Raw genomic sequence first — 19415 nt, 5'->3', positions numbered from 1 at the left:
AGGAAAGGACTCTTGTGATCACAAGACCCACATCAGCCACAGGAATGAGTCCCTGACTGAGGCTGGGCCAATCATTGTTTCCCACCCCCACCTCAACACAGGGATTGATACAGAGATGGACATGGCATTCAGCCCAATCAGAAGGCCTCCTTGGGGTGTGTCTAACTGGAGCTGGTGGAAAGGAGCTTTTTTCCCCTCTCTGAAGGAAAAGGGGTTGAGATGTTAAGCTCACAGTGGTCTGTAACCATAGTTCCAACATCATGGGGAGAGATGACCCAAGAAAATGAAGTCAACACAAAGAGAGCCACAGATACAAGAGACAGAGAGGCGGAGAAACTGCTTATAGTCCTGGATGCAGCTGTTCCTGAGGCCAGCCCTTTTCACAGATGGGTTATGCCAGCCAACAGATCCCCGTTTTGTTTGGCTAATTCAACCTGTGCTTCTGTCACTTTCCCCCAAGAGTCTTGACTAATATACTATATATAAAGTATAATCCCAATTTTGTTAAAGAGAAACATATATAGATGCAGATGTAAGCATATTGTGTGGGAGGGTATGTGTTTGGATAGAAAAAAAAGACCAGAAGAAAATATATTAAATGTTAATAGTGGCTATCTCTGTAATCCCCCATCTGGGATTGCAGATGATTTTTATTTTAGTCTTTGTACTTTTCTGTGTTTTCCAAATTTTCTGCAAGGAACACGGATTTTAAAAATATAATAAACATTTCTTTAAAAAATCATATTGGCAAGAAGCAGCCCAGAGAGCACTCAGACGAAGGTTCTGAGAAGCCTGCTCTGCATGGCCGGCGCACCCAAGGTGGCCACTGCCCATCTCAGGGCCAGCTGGCAGGTCATTGAGGGCATCCACATTGTGGTCACCAAACCCAAGCTTTCCGTTGTGTGGTCACAGTCTCTGATCTGTGCCCAAAGGTCAGCACAGAGCCAAGACTTTTTCTCCACACTCCTGGAACCCATGCTGAGCCCCCATAAGTCCCCACGACCAGCAACCACCACCGGTCCCTTCGGCCTCCAAGGAGAGCCCCACCAGGCACTGGCAAAGGCCTGTCCACAAACCTGCAACTGCAGGAAGGGAGAATGTCAGGATAAAAGGGGAGCTCACACGAGGTGGCCGGGTCCCTCCAGGGCCTGCTCCCCGGGCTGACCTTCCCCAGCAACACACGATGGTCAGTGGGGGTGTATATGTTTGGGCAGGACAGAGTCCTTGGGGACTCCAACTTTAGAATATGATCTGTTAGGGAAGGGAGGGCCGTCGCTCCCCTGGAGTCCCCAAGGCACTCTGGCTCCAAACCCATCTCAGTTTTCATGAAGGCCAAGCTGGAGCCACCCCCTCCCGCCCACCCCATTTTCAACGAGAGAAACACTCTCTTTTATCTGTTTTACATATTAAGGTTCTGAATAAGATTCTTCTTTCTTTTACTACTTTAGCCATTTTTAAGTATGCAATTCAGTGGCATTCAGTGTTGTACAACTGTCCCCACTATCCATTTCCAGAACTTTTTCATCACCCCAAACAGAAACTCTGTATCCATTAAGCAATAACTCTCCTCCCCCCATGACCCCAGCCCCTGGTGACCTCTATTCTACCTTCTGTCTCCGTGAATTTACCTCTTCTAGACCCCATATAAGTGGAATCACACAATATCTGCCTTTTTGTGTCTGTCTTATTTCACTTAGCATAATGTTTTCAAGGTTCATCCATGTCGTATCAGAATTCCATTCCATTTTTCTTGGCTGAAGAATATTCCATTGTACAGATATACCACATTTATTTCTCCATTCATCTGCTGAAGGACACTTGGGTTGCTTCCACCTTGGGCTATTGTGAATAATGCTGCTATAAACACAGGTGAACAAATATCTATTTTGAGTCCCTGCTTTCGATTATTTTAGGTATATACCTAGGAGTGGAATTGTTGAATAATATTTTTGTTTACACAAATAATTGGATAAAAGAACAAGTCAAAATCATTCATTAGTCCCGGTCCCATTTTACAGATAGGGAAACTGAGGGCCACAGCTTAAATGCCATCTATACTGAGGATCACATGGTTCTGCTTCCCTGGGTTTTTCCATGAGGCTTCAGGCTGCCCCTCGGCCCTTCTACAGTTATAGTCTTGCTATCTAGGGGTCCCTACCTCTCATCTCCCCGAGACCTCTGCAGGGCCTGGGCCTCCAGCAGGGGGGGGTGGGTCACAGAGAGCCAGCCCCACTCTCAGCCAGGGGTTGTGAACAAGAGCACCCTTTGGCTAGCTGGTTGGAGGGAGCAGCAATCTGTATGCAAGAAATCCAGACTTTCTGGGTTAAAGGGCAACTGGGCCCACCAAGCACCAGCAAAAGAGGATAGGGAAGCATTATTCAACCCCAGAGCTGAGAGACAACCCTGAGTCAGGCCAGGCTGTCCTCCCAGATGAGGTCCTCAATGTTCTGGATAGAGTCAGGGAAAGGGGGGCCTTGGGTGGTCCCTCCTCTTTTTTGACCCCCAGAGCACCTGTCACCTCTTTTCCAGCACCACCATCTTCTGTCTTGGGTTTGCATCATACGCCTGGTCTCTCCTTCTGGAGCACAGGCTGCATGAGGCAGGGAGAGTGTCTTATTCTCCTCCTGGACCCCGTTGTCCAGTGCCGGGTGCACATCTGGCACTCCACGAATATTGATGGAAATGAATTGAAACAGCACGAATGAACGTTTGGAACACAACCCTTTGATAAGCAGGACTGCTGCCTGCATTTGCATTTATGGAGGAGAAAGAGGGCAAATGCTGCAGAAGGGGGTGGCAGCACTTTCCAGAATGGGGGGGAGGTCAGAGGAACCGAGATATGGAAGCCAGGTGTCCCCGTTCCCATCACTTGCACCAATGCCTGTGTCCCGCCTCCCCGTGGCTGTGCCCTTGGGGGACCTTCTCAGCTATCATTAACTGGCCCTTGTTGATGTCACACTCAGAAGTCCTCCTGGCACATCTGCAGATCCAGTTTACAGAGACAGCCTGTTTCAGTCACCTCTTGATTCACACAGTTTCTGCCTTTGCATGTCAGATTAAACATCTTATTAAAATAAAGTTCTATTAAAATACAGATGGCATGGGTAACCCGGGCTCCAGCCCAGACCTTCCAGTTCTGAGAGAAGTGGGAATTTCTGTTCTAATTAGTAAGGACAGCAGCCAGGAGACCTTTCAGCTTATCTGAAGCCTGTTAGGTCAGACCCTTCCCCCACCCTAAGCTCCACCATCCCCTCCAGTTCAAAAGAAGCCCAGCTGCCCCAGGGACCCATCCAGTCCCTTCCTTAAAAAATAATGAGAGGGGCCGGGCCTGTGGCTGAGTGGTTGGGTTCATGCTCCGCTGCGGCGGCCCGGGGTTTCACCGGTTCAAATCCTGGGCGTGGACATGGCACCGCTCATCAGGCCATGCTGAGGCAGCATCCCACATGACACAACTAGAAGGACCCACAACTAAAAATACACAACTATGTACTGGGGGGCTTTGGGAGAAAAAAAGGAAAAATAAAAAAGCTTTAAAAAATAATAATAATAATGAGAATGGGCTAAGGTGCCACGGTTCTTAATGTTTTGAAATCTTTTCATAGAGCTGGTATGTATTTCATACACCTGAGCTGTATTGCAATCCACTTCGTAGATAGTGAAAGTCAAGGGCAGAGAGGTCAAGTAATTCAGCCAGGGTCACCATGTAACTGGCGATGGAAAAAAAGGCATAGAATTTGGCATCCCAGCTCTGCTGTACAAGCTGAGTGACACTGGCTATGTCACCCCTTTTGAACCTTAGCTTTCTCCTCTATGAAAAATGAAGATGATGATAAGCATCGTGCAGAGAATGAAACAAGATAACAGAGGTGTAAGTGCCAGTCCAGGGCTATGCCCAGAGTGGAGCACAATACAAGCCCCCATCGCGGTGTCTTCTCTGTGATTCCTGAGTTTTTGTATTGTAATACACAGCCTCCCATAATTTCTGTTATTTTATTTGGGGGTAATTACGGAGGGGGAGGGAGCAGGAATGTCTACAGGCAAATTAACACTGGCCATTCTGCAGCTCCTGCAGGGAACCCAGTCAGGCTGCCAGGACCCCTCATTTCCAATCACACTGGACCAGCCCAAAATCAGGGAAGCCCAGAGGGCACACAGGGTGGGGACCCAACCTCCAGCTTACAGCTCAGTGAGTTCACCTAGAGCTCCCCAACCCTGAGCCTCCTGCTTTTCACACTGTATATCCAGTCCCCCACGGGCGGGGCAGGTGACACAGGTGTGGCCAGGTATGGGTGCTGTGGTGAGCAGGGGGGCACTGGCCCTGTACTGAACCGGCAGCTGGCAGTTTAGATGTGATACAGGAAGGCAGGCCCAGCCGATGCTGCCAGAGCTTCTGATTTCTCAAGAGAAGACTGAAACACAGATTCCTAATGTGGAATCTTCCAATTTTAAAATATCAGCTTAAAAGGAATAAAAACGTACGTGGGCCTAACAAAGCCCCTCGAGAATGGGCAGGGCTTTGCTCCGGAGCTGTTCCCTGCCGTATCCCCAGCACCCAGAATGGTGTCTGGCGCAGAGTAGATGCTTCATGAAGCTTTGAGGAATCTGCAGGGGCCAGTTTCTGACCCCTCCGCTTCAGACTGCAAATTCAGGTGCTGGGTGCTGCTGTCCCCACTCTCTGTAGACAGGACAGTGTGGCGTGGTAGCACATGACAGTGAAAAATGAGGGGGTGCTGCCTCCACTCTTGCTAGGTATCTGTCCTGGGAGGCAGGTGAGAGCTGTGCCTGGTGCTTATAACAAGAGGAAGCATCACAAGGTCCCGATTCTACCACAAGGCAGTCAGTGTGGCTGGTAAAGATATTTACAGCAAAGAAACAGAAAAAGGGGGAGGAGGGGAACGACAGAAGAGGGGGCAGCTCCAATCAATGGGCCTGCTCCCTCCTGCCTTTGGAGAAGTAGACTGACCGTGAGGCCTGGCAGGGTCAGCCCACCCCCGGAGGACTCCGGGAAGGACTTGGCTGGAGCTCCAGCCTTCATGAAACAGAGTGTTCATAACCGATAAGCTTAAAAGCAAGTGACAATTTTTCAACCCACCCTTGCTCCAAGGGCAGTGAATAAACACAGCATCGGCTCCAGGTTCCCACTGAGAGTGTCTGGAAGGAGAGGGGAAGGTGAAACCAAGCTCGCTCGCCCCTAGAAATCAGTGTGAATTCTTTGACACCATCCTCTTCAGGATTGAATCAGGACTCCCAGGAACCCCAACTCACAAAATCCTAGACATGCTCTGCCCTTTATCACGGGGTCAAGGCTGCCCCAGGTACCAATCAGCCACAAGAGCTGGAAAGTTCTGTATCTTCATCTGGGTGGTGTCTACACAGCTGGATGCACATGTGGCAATTCACTAGCTGTACCCTGAGATTTATGCCCGTGCTGTATGCATGTCACACTTCGGCACCTTCACAATAACAGCAGCTGCAGCAGGTCTTAAGCACTTCTCAGAAGCCAGGCGCTGTGCAAGTGCTTGTCCTGGGTTCCAAATAATTTAACAGTTAAGAACACGGCCTCCGGACCTCAACAGACCCAGGTTAGAATCCCTGCTCCTCCACCTCTGATCCTGCCCCCAGCACATTCCTCAGCCTCTGAGACTCTGCCCCTTGGGTGACAAACAAAAATAACTCGTAGAATTAAGACAGATATGCATGTAAGCCCTTAGCACAGGGCCCAGCACACAGTAGGCCTCAAAAGGTGTTGGCTTGTTACAACCATTCAACCTTCAGCAACCCCAGGACATTGGCAGTGTAGGCTCCACTTTAATGTACGAGAAATGTGCCCCTTGCTTCCAACAGTGCCCCCCAAACCACAGGCATTGCCACACCATCTTCCCAATTTTTCCAAAATCCATGTACCACCTGACTATTACTTTTCTTAACACTTTTCTTTGAATTGACTCGCGATTTTTTTTTTACTTAAACAAATTTACTTCTTAAAAATGTTATGTAACTGTCGTACATGGAAAACCGGCATCACTTGCCAGAATTCATTTTTTAAAATAGCTATTAAAATAAAAAGCACTTGTCCACCTGAAATCGTCTTGCCTGCCTCATTTACTTTTTATGGACTCGGAAGGCAAGGAAACTGTTTGCGGGGCAGGCGTGGGGGGAGGGGGGGCCTCAGCTGCTTAAAATGACTGAGAAACTTCCTGAGCCCTTCGGCAGCCCCCGTTTGCACAGAAGTGATTTTCGTTGGTTTAACCGAGCAGGCCTGGCAAGCCCTCTATTTGGCAACATCCTGGTAACCAGCCATCTGTGCGCCGTGCAGGCTCCAAAGAGATAAAGCTGCATTTAGAAAAAAATATATATTCACCAGTGGCGACCGTTCACTAATTCAGACGCCCACTGGCCCCTCTTTGGCATGAATGAAGGGAGCCCACCTCTGCCTACCAGACGGCAGCTCCAGGACGCGAGATCTAGGAACCCTGAGTGAGGACAGCACTGGCACTCGGCTCCAGAATCAGGATGGTCAGAACCGAGCCTGGACCCTCACATCTCTGGGTCCGCAAACCACACAGAGGCAGGGAAGGCGTTAGAGGAATAACAGTGAACCACAAGTGTGCCGCTGATCAGCTGCATTTCTCTCCAAAATCTCTTCCAGAAGGGAAGGAAGGAAAGCGAAGGGAAAGACTCCCCAATCTCAGACAAGAAAAGGGCACCTTGAAATCTGTGTTGGAGGGCGCTGCAGTATTAAGAGGACCTCGGGGTCACAGGCGACGTGTATTTACGGCCTGGGGAGTCGGCGAGTATCGTGAGCATGCATTCATTCATTCAGCAAATGTTTACTGAGCACCTCCTATTCTGGGCAAGGGGGACCCAGAGGGAAAAAGGCTGAGTCCCTGCTCTCACACAGCTCGCGTTCTAGGGCAGGGAACAGTCATTAAATTGTTTCTTACATAAGCTGATACCAGCTAATAAGCGCCGTGGAGGAAATAAATGAGGGACAAGCAATGGCTGGAACGAGCTGCTTAGACTGGATGGTCAGGGGAGTCCTTTCAGAGGAGATGGCATTTGAGTTGAGAGCCCAACAATGAGGAAGCCTTAGTCAATTAAGTCACCGTAAACAGCATGTGTAAAGGGCCTGGGGCAGGAACAAACTTGGCATGTTCCAGAAACAGAAAGAAGGCCTTTGCAGCTTCAGAAGTACAGCGGTCACAGTGAGGGAAGGGGAAGGGGTAGGAGGCAAGATCAGAGAACCAGGCAGGGGATGCAGGCCCAGCTTCAGAGTTTGGATTTCATTTAGAGTATAACGGAAAGCCTATGGAGAGCTTTCTGCAGTAGAGAGACTTGATTTTATTTGAATTTTTTAAACTCCACTCTGGCCGCCACATGGAGAATGGATAAGGGGGACAAGAAGTAAGGAGACCAAACAGGAGATTAAAATAGTGGCTCGAAAGCAGTCCAATAAACTCATTTATGCTTCAAATTCTGTCCCTTAACTCTAAGTGATGTTAACTCGCAGTGAGGTTAAAAATCGGAAGCTGGCTAATGGGAGATGTTTGTGCTGTAAAGCAACGACAGCCCACCGGGTGGCATTCAGACATCAGACAAGAGAGGGCAAACAACAGGCCCCTCCACAGAGGGCAGGACCAGCCACCTCCTAAGAGGAGAACAAGCAGCCATCTGTTCTGAGGCCAGGAAGTGGATCAGCTCCTGCCTCGTGCCCCTTCCAGGCCTGGGACTCTGCAACTCCAAGGCCAGGACTCCTGGACACCACAGGCTCAGACCCTGTCTCCAGCCAGCTCGCAGGGCTGTCACTGGCTCTCCCACGGCAGAATGCAAGTGTCCCCCACAAGACCAGCCTTCAAACCCTAAGGAGAAACCAATTAACAGCTCAAAACATGACAAAAACAGACAAACGAGACAACCTCCAACGGCACGGTCTCGCCCCCAAGGGGCCGGCCCCGTGGCCAAGTGGTTGAGTTCACGCGCTCCGCTTCGGTGGCCTGGGGTTTCGCTGGTTCAGATCCTGGGGACAGACATGGCACCGCTCATCGGGCCATGCTGAGGTGGCATCCCACACAGCATAACCAGAAGGACCACAACTTCAATATACAACTATGAACTGGGGGACTTTGGGGAGAAGAAGAAGGAAAAAAAAAAATGATTGGGAACAGTTGTTAGCTCAGGTGTCAATCTTAAAAAAACTCATACCTGATTCTGATAGAGTCCCTAAAACTAAATACCAACTTACGGTAACACAGGGAACAGAAGAACATGTTGAATGACACCAAGAGACACCACCCATGAAATCCTGACTGTGAGGAACCCCCTATGATCATCTAGTTTCTTCAAGAAACTGTAAGGGGGAAAAAAAAGAGCTGGAAGAGAAAACATAGATAAAGAGAAAACTATCACCAATCACACTGGATATTTTGAATCCCGACTCAAAAAAGCTTTTGAAAAACTTCATGAGACAATTGGGGAAATGTGAATACTGACTGAATATAATATTAAGAAATTATTCTTGGGGCTGGCCCGGTGGCATAGTGGTTAAGTTCACACCCTCTGCTTCTGCAGCCGGGGGTTCGCAGGGCACAGATCCATGCACCTGTGGTCAAGCCATGCTGTGGCAGCATCCCACATATAAAGTAGAGGAAGATTGGTACAGATATTAGCTCAGGGACAATCTTCCTCAAGCAAAAAGAGGAAGATTGGCAACGGATGTTAGCTCAGGGCCAATCTTTCTCACCAAAAAAAACAAATATATATTGTTAACTGAGGGGGTTTGATAATGGTAGTGTTATGTTTTTTAGGAGAATTCTTATCTTCAAGATGCAGACTGAAATATTTCAGAATGAAGTGATATAACGTCTGGGATTTTCTTCAAAATAATCTTGTGGAGGAGTAGGTTGGTAAATAAATGAAACAAGATTGGCCATGGGTTGATAACGGCTGAAACTGAGTACTGTATTACACTGTTCTCTCTACTTTAGCCACACTTGAAAATTTCTACAATAAAAAGTTTTTTTAAAAAAAGCTAGAGATGGACTTTTTCTAATAACCTACATAGGAATAACCCACCAGACATTATACCCCGCAATGGAGGGATCAGATTCATCAGATTCACTGTTCTGCCCCCTAGAACCTGCCAGTAGTGATTTGCTGAATGATGAGTGAATTAATGTTTTCCTCCTGATGGAGGAGGGAAACCCCATAGTGGGAGTTGTCCCAAAATAACTGCCCCTGTAAGAAGGGGATTTCTTTTTCATTTATGCTAGTTGACCTCTCTCCAGTTCAGAATGTCACACCTGAGTCCACACCGACTTTATCCACACCTCTCAGAACATACACATCTTGACCCCGTTCCTCTGCCTCCATCCTTCCCGCCAGAGGCAACTGTTTCTCCCCAGAGGGCACTGCTCCTCCCACCACCCACTTCCGTCATGACTGAGGTGGTGCTCTGGCACCTACCCTGATCTTCCACACCCCTAAGAAAGCGGGCTCTGAAAATCAAAGCGTTTTAAAGGGCTCTTCATGACAGTGGTTTCCCAACTGCCGTCTCCAAAGAAGGCCTCATTCAGGTGCCCCCTTAGAACGATGCTCAGATCTGATCCCCTTTCAAACACGCCACTGCTTTCGCAAGATCACCGGTGATGGAATCCCTGGAAGGCGGTCAGAAAGCAGCAGAACCTCCAAGTTGTTCCACAACTCGAGAGAGAGTCATCAAGTCAAGGCTGATGAGCACCACACCCATTTCTCCAGGAAGCAAACTGAGGCTGGAGCTGTGAGCACAGTTCTCAGGACCTACCAAGAGTGCCTGGGAGTCTCCTGATTCTGGGCCCATATGGGATACCTGTGTCATGACCATCCTCCCTGGCACACCTACCTGCCCCCACTATGCAATATTTCCACGTGACCTGGGAAGAAGGCAAGAAGATGACAAGGACCCCTGGGCCATCACTGCAAGCCACACAGGACCATTTCATCTCTTATGGCCAACTGCCAGGAGTGTTATCTGCACAAGCCTGTCAATTAGAGGTGCTGGGAAGATCGATGGATGAATCAAGCCTTCTGGGAAGGATGAAAAAGAGGCCTGAGTCTGACCTGACCCTGTGATGAGACAGAGGAGGAAAGAGGAACTCAGCAAATTTAACACCCAGCATGGAGTTTGGGGAGTGCTTAAGAGAGGCTGGCAGCCGCAGCTGCTCCAGACCCCCCGTGGCCAGTGCCCACAGAGCAAGGGTCAATAGTGTGCACTGCACTGATTTCAGACGCTCGAAGACAAAGAAGCTCCAGATTACAGTAAGGGAAGCAAAGGTCATTTAGCACCAACATGAGATCAATCTCTCTTTCTCCTCAGGTAGGTAAAGGCCACGGCCAAATCAGGATGGCAGGAGTAACAGCAGAATGGGATGAAGGCAGGGGTGGGAGGGTCACCACTGTCTGCCTGCGTTGCAGGGAAGAGCACGTGCATCCAGCAGGAAGGATAAGATGCCATGAGCCTGGGGCATCCTTGCCAGCCAATCTCTTCCTGTCCCCTGTCCAGGTCCTCCCCTGTGCCTCACTGCAAACCCCCCCCCCCCACCAGATTATCGCTGCCCAGGCCCAGGCCTGCATGGCTGCCTCCTCGGCCCAGCCATGGCTGGTCTTCACTACTGGTGGGGCTGTCACCACCAGACATCTTACCTTGGTTTCTGGGGGCACAGGCCCAGAGAGAGGAGAACGGGAGCGGTTCTGATCACACCTCTCCATCCTCGTGCAGCCCTTCCTACCTTTCAGATGCACCTTTGCCCACATTATCTCACTTGAGCCTCACAAGCCCTTTGTGTAGATGCAGAAACTGAGGCTCAAGGAGATTAAATCTATATTATCACATCACAGTCAACGGATGAGCCAGGACTAGAACTTCTAGCTCCCTGTGCAGGGACTTTTCCACCCCACCACACGTTCTATACTCAGAGATAAGAACTGGTCCAACGCATCTGCCTTTCTATCAAGCACCTCTTCCTTCTCATTCCTCAAAACAGGCCCAGGTTGTCTCAGAACAGCCATCCCATATCCTTCTGACTTTAGAGGGTTGGCTTGTTCACCCCCCTCTACAGATAAGATGCTGAAGGGCGGAAGGGAAGAGAATTAAAATCTAGGGGAGAACTGAACCCAGACCTGGAGCTCTGGGCTCCAGAGGCCTGCTGGCAGCTTTTTCTGCTAGACGAGTGTGTCCCCCCAACGTCAGCCATTCCTACATCACCTGCAGGATTTCTGCCACATTGTCTCCTGTTTGTACTATTACCACTATTTTTATTAAATAGTCTCATTCTTGTGACTTAATGCATTTAATTTAAAGTGATGCTTTATATCACCACTGCAAAGGGGAAAATCAGTACCACTGGCCATAAACAGAAGAGAATCCTAAAAATAAATAGTACAAAAACAACCTACGGTGTAGGCAGGCCCTGTTTCCCATTTAAAGGCCCTGAGCCAGAGGTCTGCTCTCTCTTTGTTATAAAAGGGAGGTTAGCAAGTGTCAGAAAAGTGTTATAGCCAGACTAGCACCAACCTGAAACTTTCCCCTTGAAGAAATCACAAGAATTAGCAGAGAACCGAAAAGGGAAGACCGTTCTCACTAGGTGACTCACCGTTATTTCATGCTTAACCACCGTAGGTCATTTCACTGGAGATTCACCCTACTCTGTGGGGAACATCGAGTTAGACTATAATATAGGAAGGGGGACAGGCAGGACGGGAGCCAGCTGCGCAGGGGGAACCCACGCCAGCTTCTCATACTGCTCCAGTTCATTGCCTGCCACCTCCCCCAGGCACGCCCAGCTCCTGGGCAAGCCCAGGGGCCACCAGTCACCACCCAGGTGTCTCTGGCTCTGCTTCCGGTGTCCTAGCCCTTGTCTTACACACAGTGCCGCACTAACCACTCCAAAACACCTCCGGAAATGAGGATCCAGCAGGGCCACCAGAGGTTACCCCAAATCCCCACAACATCTCTGTGGACAGTCAGCTCCAATGACCCCCAGTTGCTGGGAAGCTTTGGGCTTGTGTCCCCCAGCATGTGCCATCCTGTGAGGGCCGCTCCCGGGGTCTTGTGGACATCAAGCCTGCAGCTGGGTGCTGGAGCCCAGGAAGTTGCCCCAAAAGCTCCTTTGCCCACTCCAAACCCCACACCTCTCACCCCATAGGTCATCCAGGTATCTCTGAAATACCCCGAGAGAACGATTTTCATCACTCAGGAGCAAACATTTAGGAGAGCAAACCCAAGAAAGGTGAGTCAAAGACAGAAGACCCCAAAGGCAGGGAGACACGGAGGTGGGAGGAGGAGGAGAGTGGGGTGGAAAGCAGCCTGCAAACTTGCTCCTTGCCTGCCCGCACCTTGCGCAAAGCAAGCAGATCCCGGCCTGGCTGGCACCTCGCGGGCTCAGCCAAGTTGCAGAGAAACAAATGGCATCCCCAGCGCATTGGGCCATTCGGGCTGGGCCAGGAACTGTCGCCCGAGTCGGATCAATGCTACCCGCGCTGCAGGCTATGGGAAGGGCGCCACGATCGGCAAATGCCGGGAGTGGGGGTGACAGACTTGGTGCCCCGCTGTTGGGGATAAGCCCGAAGGGCCCTCCCAGCCGCCCTCCGCCCCAGCCAATGCCCCGCCTGGGCTTTCTCATAACAGCCAGCGTCTGGGGCAAAGCTCCGAACTCGCTCCCCCGACGGCGCCTGGAGTAAGAGGTTTTCTCCCGTCCAACGCGGAGCCAAACGCCCTTTTGGAAAAGTCCACCCCAAAGAAAACGGGAATTGAGCACGAGAGCGGAGGGAAGAGGAGGTGGCTCTGCCAGCCTTTACCTTTTCTCTTTATTCTGTTTTCGGGATTTGTGCAGGAGTCCGATGAGCACCACGGCGGCGCGGATCCCCGCCTTTCGGCAATGCATCCTGCCCGCCGGCTGGGACATGGCGAGGCCGCCGGCGGTGCCCGGCCGCGCCCTCGCCCTCGCCCGCCCGCCGCGCGCCCCCGCCGGCCCGGCTCCGCGCGCTCCGCGCCACCCGCTCCCGGCCCCTGCGCCCGCGCCCCGGCCCCGGCCGCCCGCCTCGCATGGGCCCCGCCCCGCCTAGGTGCGCCCCGGGGGTCAGGTGACTGGGCGCTCACTTCCCGGCGACCTTCAGCGTCTCCTCGGGGCCCGCCGGGCGGCCGGCGCCCGCACCCCCAGCGCGGGCATTTCCAAAGCTCGCTCGGGGCGCGGCCCGGACGGGCGGCTCCCGGGCTCTGGCTCAGACGCGCCGCCCGCGCCCGGGACCCCGCCCCGGCCCCGCCTCCCGTGCCCCGGCCCGGGGCGCCCCGGCTGCGGGCGGTTCAGGCGGCCCGGCCGCCAGCAGAGGGAGGCGGCCCGCTCGCGCTCAGCGCTCCCGGGGGCTCGGCGCCCGGGTTCGCCCTCTGCCTCGCGCCCAGACCCGCGTCCGGCCGGGCGGCCGGGCCTCCCGCCCTTGCCTCGCCTCTCCCTCTCGGTCCCCCACCCCCGCTAGCCGGGTCCTGGGCTCCCTCCCCAAGCAAAGGCGGCTGACGCGCTTTTCCAGCCCGGCCCTCCGGGATACTTCTCCGATGCTGTCACTGTCTTTAAAACAGAGGGAGAAAAAAACATGCACCGAGAGGAAACGCGCGTCCTCAGTCCAAACGAAACTGCCTTCGCGCGCGGGCACCACCGGGGGCCTTCCCCGCCCCAGGGACAGGCTGCCGGGCGGTTAGGGGGGCACCCGAGCCAAGCGCCCGGCGCCCGCCCTCCGGCCCTAGGCTCCCTGGCGTTTTGACTCAGCTGGATGCTACTTCCCAGCTTTCCCCAAGTCCAGGAAAGGATCGTCGTGGGAGTGGAGGGGTTCCCTCCAGCGTCGGCACCTACGTGGGCTGGGGTCAGCCCCTGGCTTAACATTTGTTTTCCCGGACCTGGAAGTTTGACGCAACATAGGGTCGATGATCAATTTCACGGCGGCTACACCTCCGCCCCGCGTCCCGGGTTGCCAGGGAGACGCGGGGGGGCACCCCACTCCGCCAGACCCGGGGCCCCAGCGCTGGCCGCGGCGCACACCCTGCGTCCGTTCTTCCCCTCTTCCTGCACACCGCGCGCAAGCTTCCTCCTCACTTCAGAACGCAAAGACGGAGGGTCTCGCCAGTTCTTGGGAGAAGGACCCTGGCCTGGGGTGCTCGTAAGCACCCCTCACTCACTCACTTTTGCGGGGAGCCTAGCCCCTCTCACCACCCCCCACCCCACGCCCCGGAGTAGCGGAGTAACGACTGGCTTTGCTTCTCCGTTCATTCCCCCCAGGGAACGGAATCGGGCAAAGGGCTGGAAAGAATTAAAACAAGCCAATTAGTCCATCTTTGGAAACAGCCCTGTTGGGTCCAAAGAGGTCCCTGAGGCAATTTGCCTTGTTTTTTACACAGTCTGGTGTTCAAGCAAGCAAGAAAATCCAGACAGGGAAGGGGACCTTGCTGGAGAGGGGTCAGGGGCGGCAAATGAAATTAAGGGCCTGAGGCCTCAGCCCGGCCTCTCCAATGGGCACAACATCTTGCTGGCATTGGAGTTGGGGCGGGGGGGAGGGAGCACGAGGGCGGTGCCAAAATATGACTGGTTTATTTATGATGCATCCATTAGCAATGGCCTCAGCCCCCTGAGCCCGCCTGGGTGTAGGGGGACCACAGATATAGCCATAGACATCTATTTATAGCCAGAGTGAGTGACCCAGGCGCCACCCCTGGGACTGCAGTTAGGCCGGCGGCAAGGACCACATCAGTAGTGACCTGAGAATCAGTCTGGAAAAAGAACTGGGAAATGAGCGTCCTCGGTCTAGAAGAGGGCAGAGTCCCAGCACACGCAGCCCAGGGCTTCTCCGGCCTCTGGCAATACACAGAACCAAGAAGTTAGCTGATGGACTCCTTCAGCTAGATGGCAGGGCAGGTGCTGGGGGCACTGGCCATAGGTCTAGCCCAGCATGGGGTGTATTTTATGCACACACAGGGGTAGCTGCCCCTCAGATCAAGGCCTGACCACCTCCCAGGGAGGTGAGTGTGGATGGTTCCCACCCATCCCCCACTGCCTAGGAGATATTTTAGGTCAAGCACACACATCAGTGGGCAAGGGGCATTGGGATGAAGGCAAAAAATTTTTCCAACAAGCAGGTAACTTTATTCATTGTTGTTCTAGGGTTCCAGGCCCTCTCAGCAACTCTACAACCAAGATGTTTCCAGCCCCAATGTGGCTGAAAACACAAGGTTGTCCCCAAAAGACCATACATGATCTGATTCCTGGGGCCCTGAGAGGTAGAAGTTTCCAGGGGATGGGGGGGAGGCCTTCCTTCTGCCCACACCCCACACAGGAAACACCAAGGCCTAAGGAGGCTCATCCATGGCAGAGAATGTCGTGGCCATCTATGCTAGACTTGCCCATTCCACCAACATATTTACTAATCACTTAGGATGTGTCCAGCTTTGTGCAAGAGACTAGGGTAAGAGAGAAACAGAAGACCATCCTTGCCCAGAACAGTCAGGGCTAACACCTACGGAACCACAAGACCATCCCATTTCCAGCTCCCTTGTGCCAAGTGACCCAGCCACTGTTCTCCAAAATTAGGCCGTTCACATACCACCTTCACACTTTCCCATCTTAAAACTTTACTACTCAGTTATTTACTTCTTATTTTGCTTTAATTAAATCGATTCACTTTTTTACTTAATCTTCAAAGAAAACATTACCACCCTAAATGAAAATCCATTATTATTTGTCCTTTATACCATGAAAATAAATACAAACGTATTAAATTTCAGCTCAATATACTGTTGCCTGACGAAAGCTCTGAGCCTGAAGCACCTTCACTAACAGAGAAAAACAGACAAGTGCAGGTGTCAGCCATACACTGTGCCAAAGGAAGACACTGTCCTTGAAGAAATGATTAAGTTTGAAAGAGAACCGAAAGGGAACATTTTCACATTAGTGACTCGGAGGTGTCTTTTCAGGCCACACCCATGGGGCACTTTGAGGTGGACTGAGAAGGCTGGACATATCCAGACCAGCAGCTTATCCCCAGCAGTGTCCCAGCTCAAAGCCCCATTCCAGCCCATCCCTTCCCTAGCCCACAGGCCCTGAGAACAAAGTGCCAGGCAGCTGCCAGCCTGGGTCTCTGCCCCAATCTGGGGAGACCCAAAGGCTGAGGGGCCCTGGGGCAAGGGGAGGAGGGGACAAGGAAGTTAATCGAGAACAGAGGGCACAGCTGCACAGCCGTTCCTAAGGCACCAGTGGGGTGAGACACTCAGACACGCATGCTTGGTCCTGAAGAAAAGGGCCTTCTGTGCCTGGGAACCCGCTTCAGGAGACACATCCGTGTGAAACCAGGAATCAGTCAGCACCCAGGTCTCAGAGAGAGCCTGGAGCAAGCACTCCCTCCCTCCCCGCCCCACCCCACCTCTGCCTCCCAGTGCCTCCGCTGCTCTGCAAAATGACTGCAACCCTTCTGGGCCAGGATTGGGCGTAGATGTGGGGCAAGAGGGGCTGTGGAGCCACGAGGTGGGACCTTTTATGTAAACCAGACGTCTTCAGATGCCTCGCCCCTCCCCTTCTGCAGGGGACAGTGTCCTCAGCCTCCCCACGGATCACACAACCTTTGGAGCAATTCAAGAGTTATAAATATACAACTTCAGACCTGCTGGGGACAAGCCAGCACTCCCACTCTCTTATGCCTTTGGGGCACACCGATACACACACCAGCTCAGAGAAATCACTCGGAAGCGCGGCTCACAGCTCTCTCTGCAGAGCACTCACACCTGTGCTCCTAAGGAAGTGGACTGACATTCGTTCTTGGCAGGTACATCAGCGCCCCCTGCTGGGGCCACAGTACAGTTGCTTCTGGGATACACCACGTGAGGAAAAAGAAAAGAGAAAGAGCAGAGAAAGGGGGAGAGAGAAGGCAGGGAGGGAAAGAGGGAGGGAGAGAGAGAGAGGAGGGGGGATGGAGGGAAAGATTGGGAAGATCATTTGAGGTGGGGAAGCAGTTTCTATTTTGAAAACAGAGACATACAGGAGGGGTCTTTGCCAACATGTTGACCCCTCTCCCAGCTCCTAACCTTCCCTTTCAGACCCTCACCCACCCCGAAGGGGTCTATCCCACCACAACAGGGTCCTTCAGCAACAGGCCATGCCCAGGTCGGGCTGGGAGGCCTCAAGACAAGCCTCGGGAACCACAGCTCAGCCGTACTTTCCCGGAGCTTATCATACCAAACAGAGGATCTGCCGAGAAACTGGCTCAGATGCTGGAAACGGATCTGGGTGACTTGTGTGGCATTTCCGAGCTCCAGGGAAAGGAAACCATGCCCGAGGAAACCCACAGCTCCCACTCAGTGGCAGGCATCCAGCCCTTGGGCTGCACATCATTTGGTACCCAGAACCTGCAATGCATGGTGTCAATCAGAACTGTGCTGACTTCCCGTTCAGGGGTTACAAAAGGGGTAGGAGGAGGAAGAAAGGAGTTCCTCATCTACTTCTTGGGTCATTGGAGGTATTTAAAATATTTCTTTTTGGTTCATTTATGGAATTTTGAATCTATGAATTTAAGTGATACAACTATAATTTCTCCCACAGTAGAAACATTCAAAAGGATTCTTCTGTGTGTGCAATTTCTGACGAACATGAAAAAGTGAATTTTGCAAAGAGGTTGCCCAGGGGTCATTGCAGAGACGCAGGAGCCCGTGAGGCCAAGGCCGAGGGCTCCGTAGCCTACAGCACAATCGTGTCGCCCCCAGGGTCCCCAGCCCCTACCTCATAGATTATCAGGCCTCCCCAATTCCTGCTACCACTGAAGCCACTTCCAACCCTAGGGTTTCTGGGGCTGAGTGGAAAAGCGGGGAGGGAAGCTGTCTTTCCACAATATTAGCAACATTGCTTAGCAACATCTTTCAAAGCAAGAACAGGCAGACTCTCCAAAAACCTATTCAGTTTGGCTCTACAGAGAACAGAGTGGTTTCTTATACATGGATTATTTATATACTATTTTATATGCCCAGGGATGCCTTCTGTGCCTGGCTTCCTCGGGAGATGACGTATTACACTTGAAACTTCCAGTCAACAGAGCTTTGAGTAGCAAAACTTTTGTTTGCTTGCTTGCTTTTATTGTAATGACCTTGGCTAGAAAATTCTCTAAAACATCTCACATATTTTGGTCCTTTTTAAAGACAGGTTTAATGCAACCTTTTCTTGGTGACTCAGAGCCATTATTATCAATACCACCTACTGTCCTGAGCCAACACTCCTTATGAACTAACAGGCCATTGAAGTGAGGACCCATTTGTCCCTATACTTGATGACCTCAGCTAGCTGTGGTGCAAAGATGCTACCGTGAAGAAAAACTAAAAGACCCCTCAGACAAACCGGGACTAGAATCCCATCTCCAGTTTTTACTGTCTGAGTGGCCTTGGGTTAGAAATTTAATCTCTCAGAGCCTCGGTTTCATCATCTGGAAAATGGGGATAACAACAGTGCCATCCTCGTAGGGTTCTTACAAGGAGCACGCATGGTCCACACAAAGATTTATAGGAAAGTGTTCATAGCAGCTTTATTCAAAATAGTCCATCAACAAACTATGGTATATCCACATGTGGAATAGCACACAGCAATAAAAAGGAACAAAATACTGACACACGCAACAACATGGCTGAATTTCAAAGGCATTATGCTGAGTGACAGAAGCCAGATACAAAAAATATTCACTGTATGATTCTATTTAAGCAAAGTTTTAAAACAGACAATCTAAGGTGCAAAAAAGTAGAACAGTGGTTGCCTCTGGGGGTGGGGACTTCTCTGGCGAGATGGAAACGTTCTATATCAGGATAGGGTGGTGGCATCCGTTTGTCCAAAATGTATAAGATTTGTGCATTTCAACGTATGTAAACTTTACCTGAAAAAGGAACTGAAATTAATCATAAAAGTGGTAATAATAGAGTGGGGTGTGCAGTGGGGGGTAGAGATGAAACAAGAATGGCAGAATGTTGATAATTGTGGAGGGGCGGGTCATGACACTATTCTGTTTATATGCTTGACATTTTCATGATAAAAAGTAAAAGAAAACGTTCATAGTGGGAAAAAGGGTTAATGGTGATTATATCTGGAAGTATGCTGATTTTTGTCTTTGTATTTTTTCTTCTATTTACACATTTATAAGGACTCCAGATTAATTTTATAAATAAGTAAGAAGGTGGATATGATCCTTAATTAAATGAGAATGCACACGCAGCACCTGGTAAGTGCTCTTTAAGTGGCCTTTCTCGCTGTGCTGTTTTGAGTCCTTGCTCACAGTGGCCGCTCAGTGGGAATCCAAAAACCAAGCTTGACAGAAATGAGAGAGAGCATCTGAGGGTTTTCCAACCCTGACTTGAGAACCTCTCTCTCTCTCCT

General features: G+C 51.3%; 1 protein-coding gene across 48 annotated transcripts in view; it reads right to left on the bottom strand.

Annotated features, from left to right (window-relative positions):
- Positions 1 to 19415, bottom strand: part of RAP1GAP2 (RAP1 GTPase activating protein 2) — a 211596-nt gene that overhangs the window by 122307 nt on the left and 69874 nt on the right. For 3 of the 48 annotated variants that reach the window (XR_011523586.1, XM_070562982.1, XM_070562963.1), the window contains exon 1: positions 12832 to 13031. The exons of 42 other annotated variants lie outside the window; for them this stretch is intronic. Coding sequence is in view for 4 of the 6 variants with exons in the window: in XM_070562982.1 (XP_070419083.1) it covers positions 12832 to 12938 (107 nt within the window). In the remaining 2 variants the exon portion in view is untranslated. Of the gene's footprint in view, positions 1 to 12831; positions 13033 to 13132; positions 13247 to 19415 lie in introns of those variants that run through there. 3 more of the 48 variants (XM_070562992.1, XM_070562971.1, XM_070562960.1) reach the window with 3 other exon arrangements.

This window comes from Equus przewalskii, chromosome 10, assembly GCF_037783145.1.
Source record: "Equus przewalskii isolate Varuska chromosome 10, EquPr2, whole genome shotgun sequence".
Taxonomy (NCBI): Eukaryota; Metazoa; Chordata; class Mammalia; order Perissodactyla; family Equidae; genus Equus; species Equus przewalskii.
This window is presented reverse-complemented; position numbering and strand designations above follow the sequence as displayed.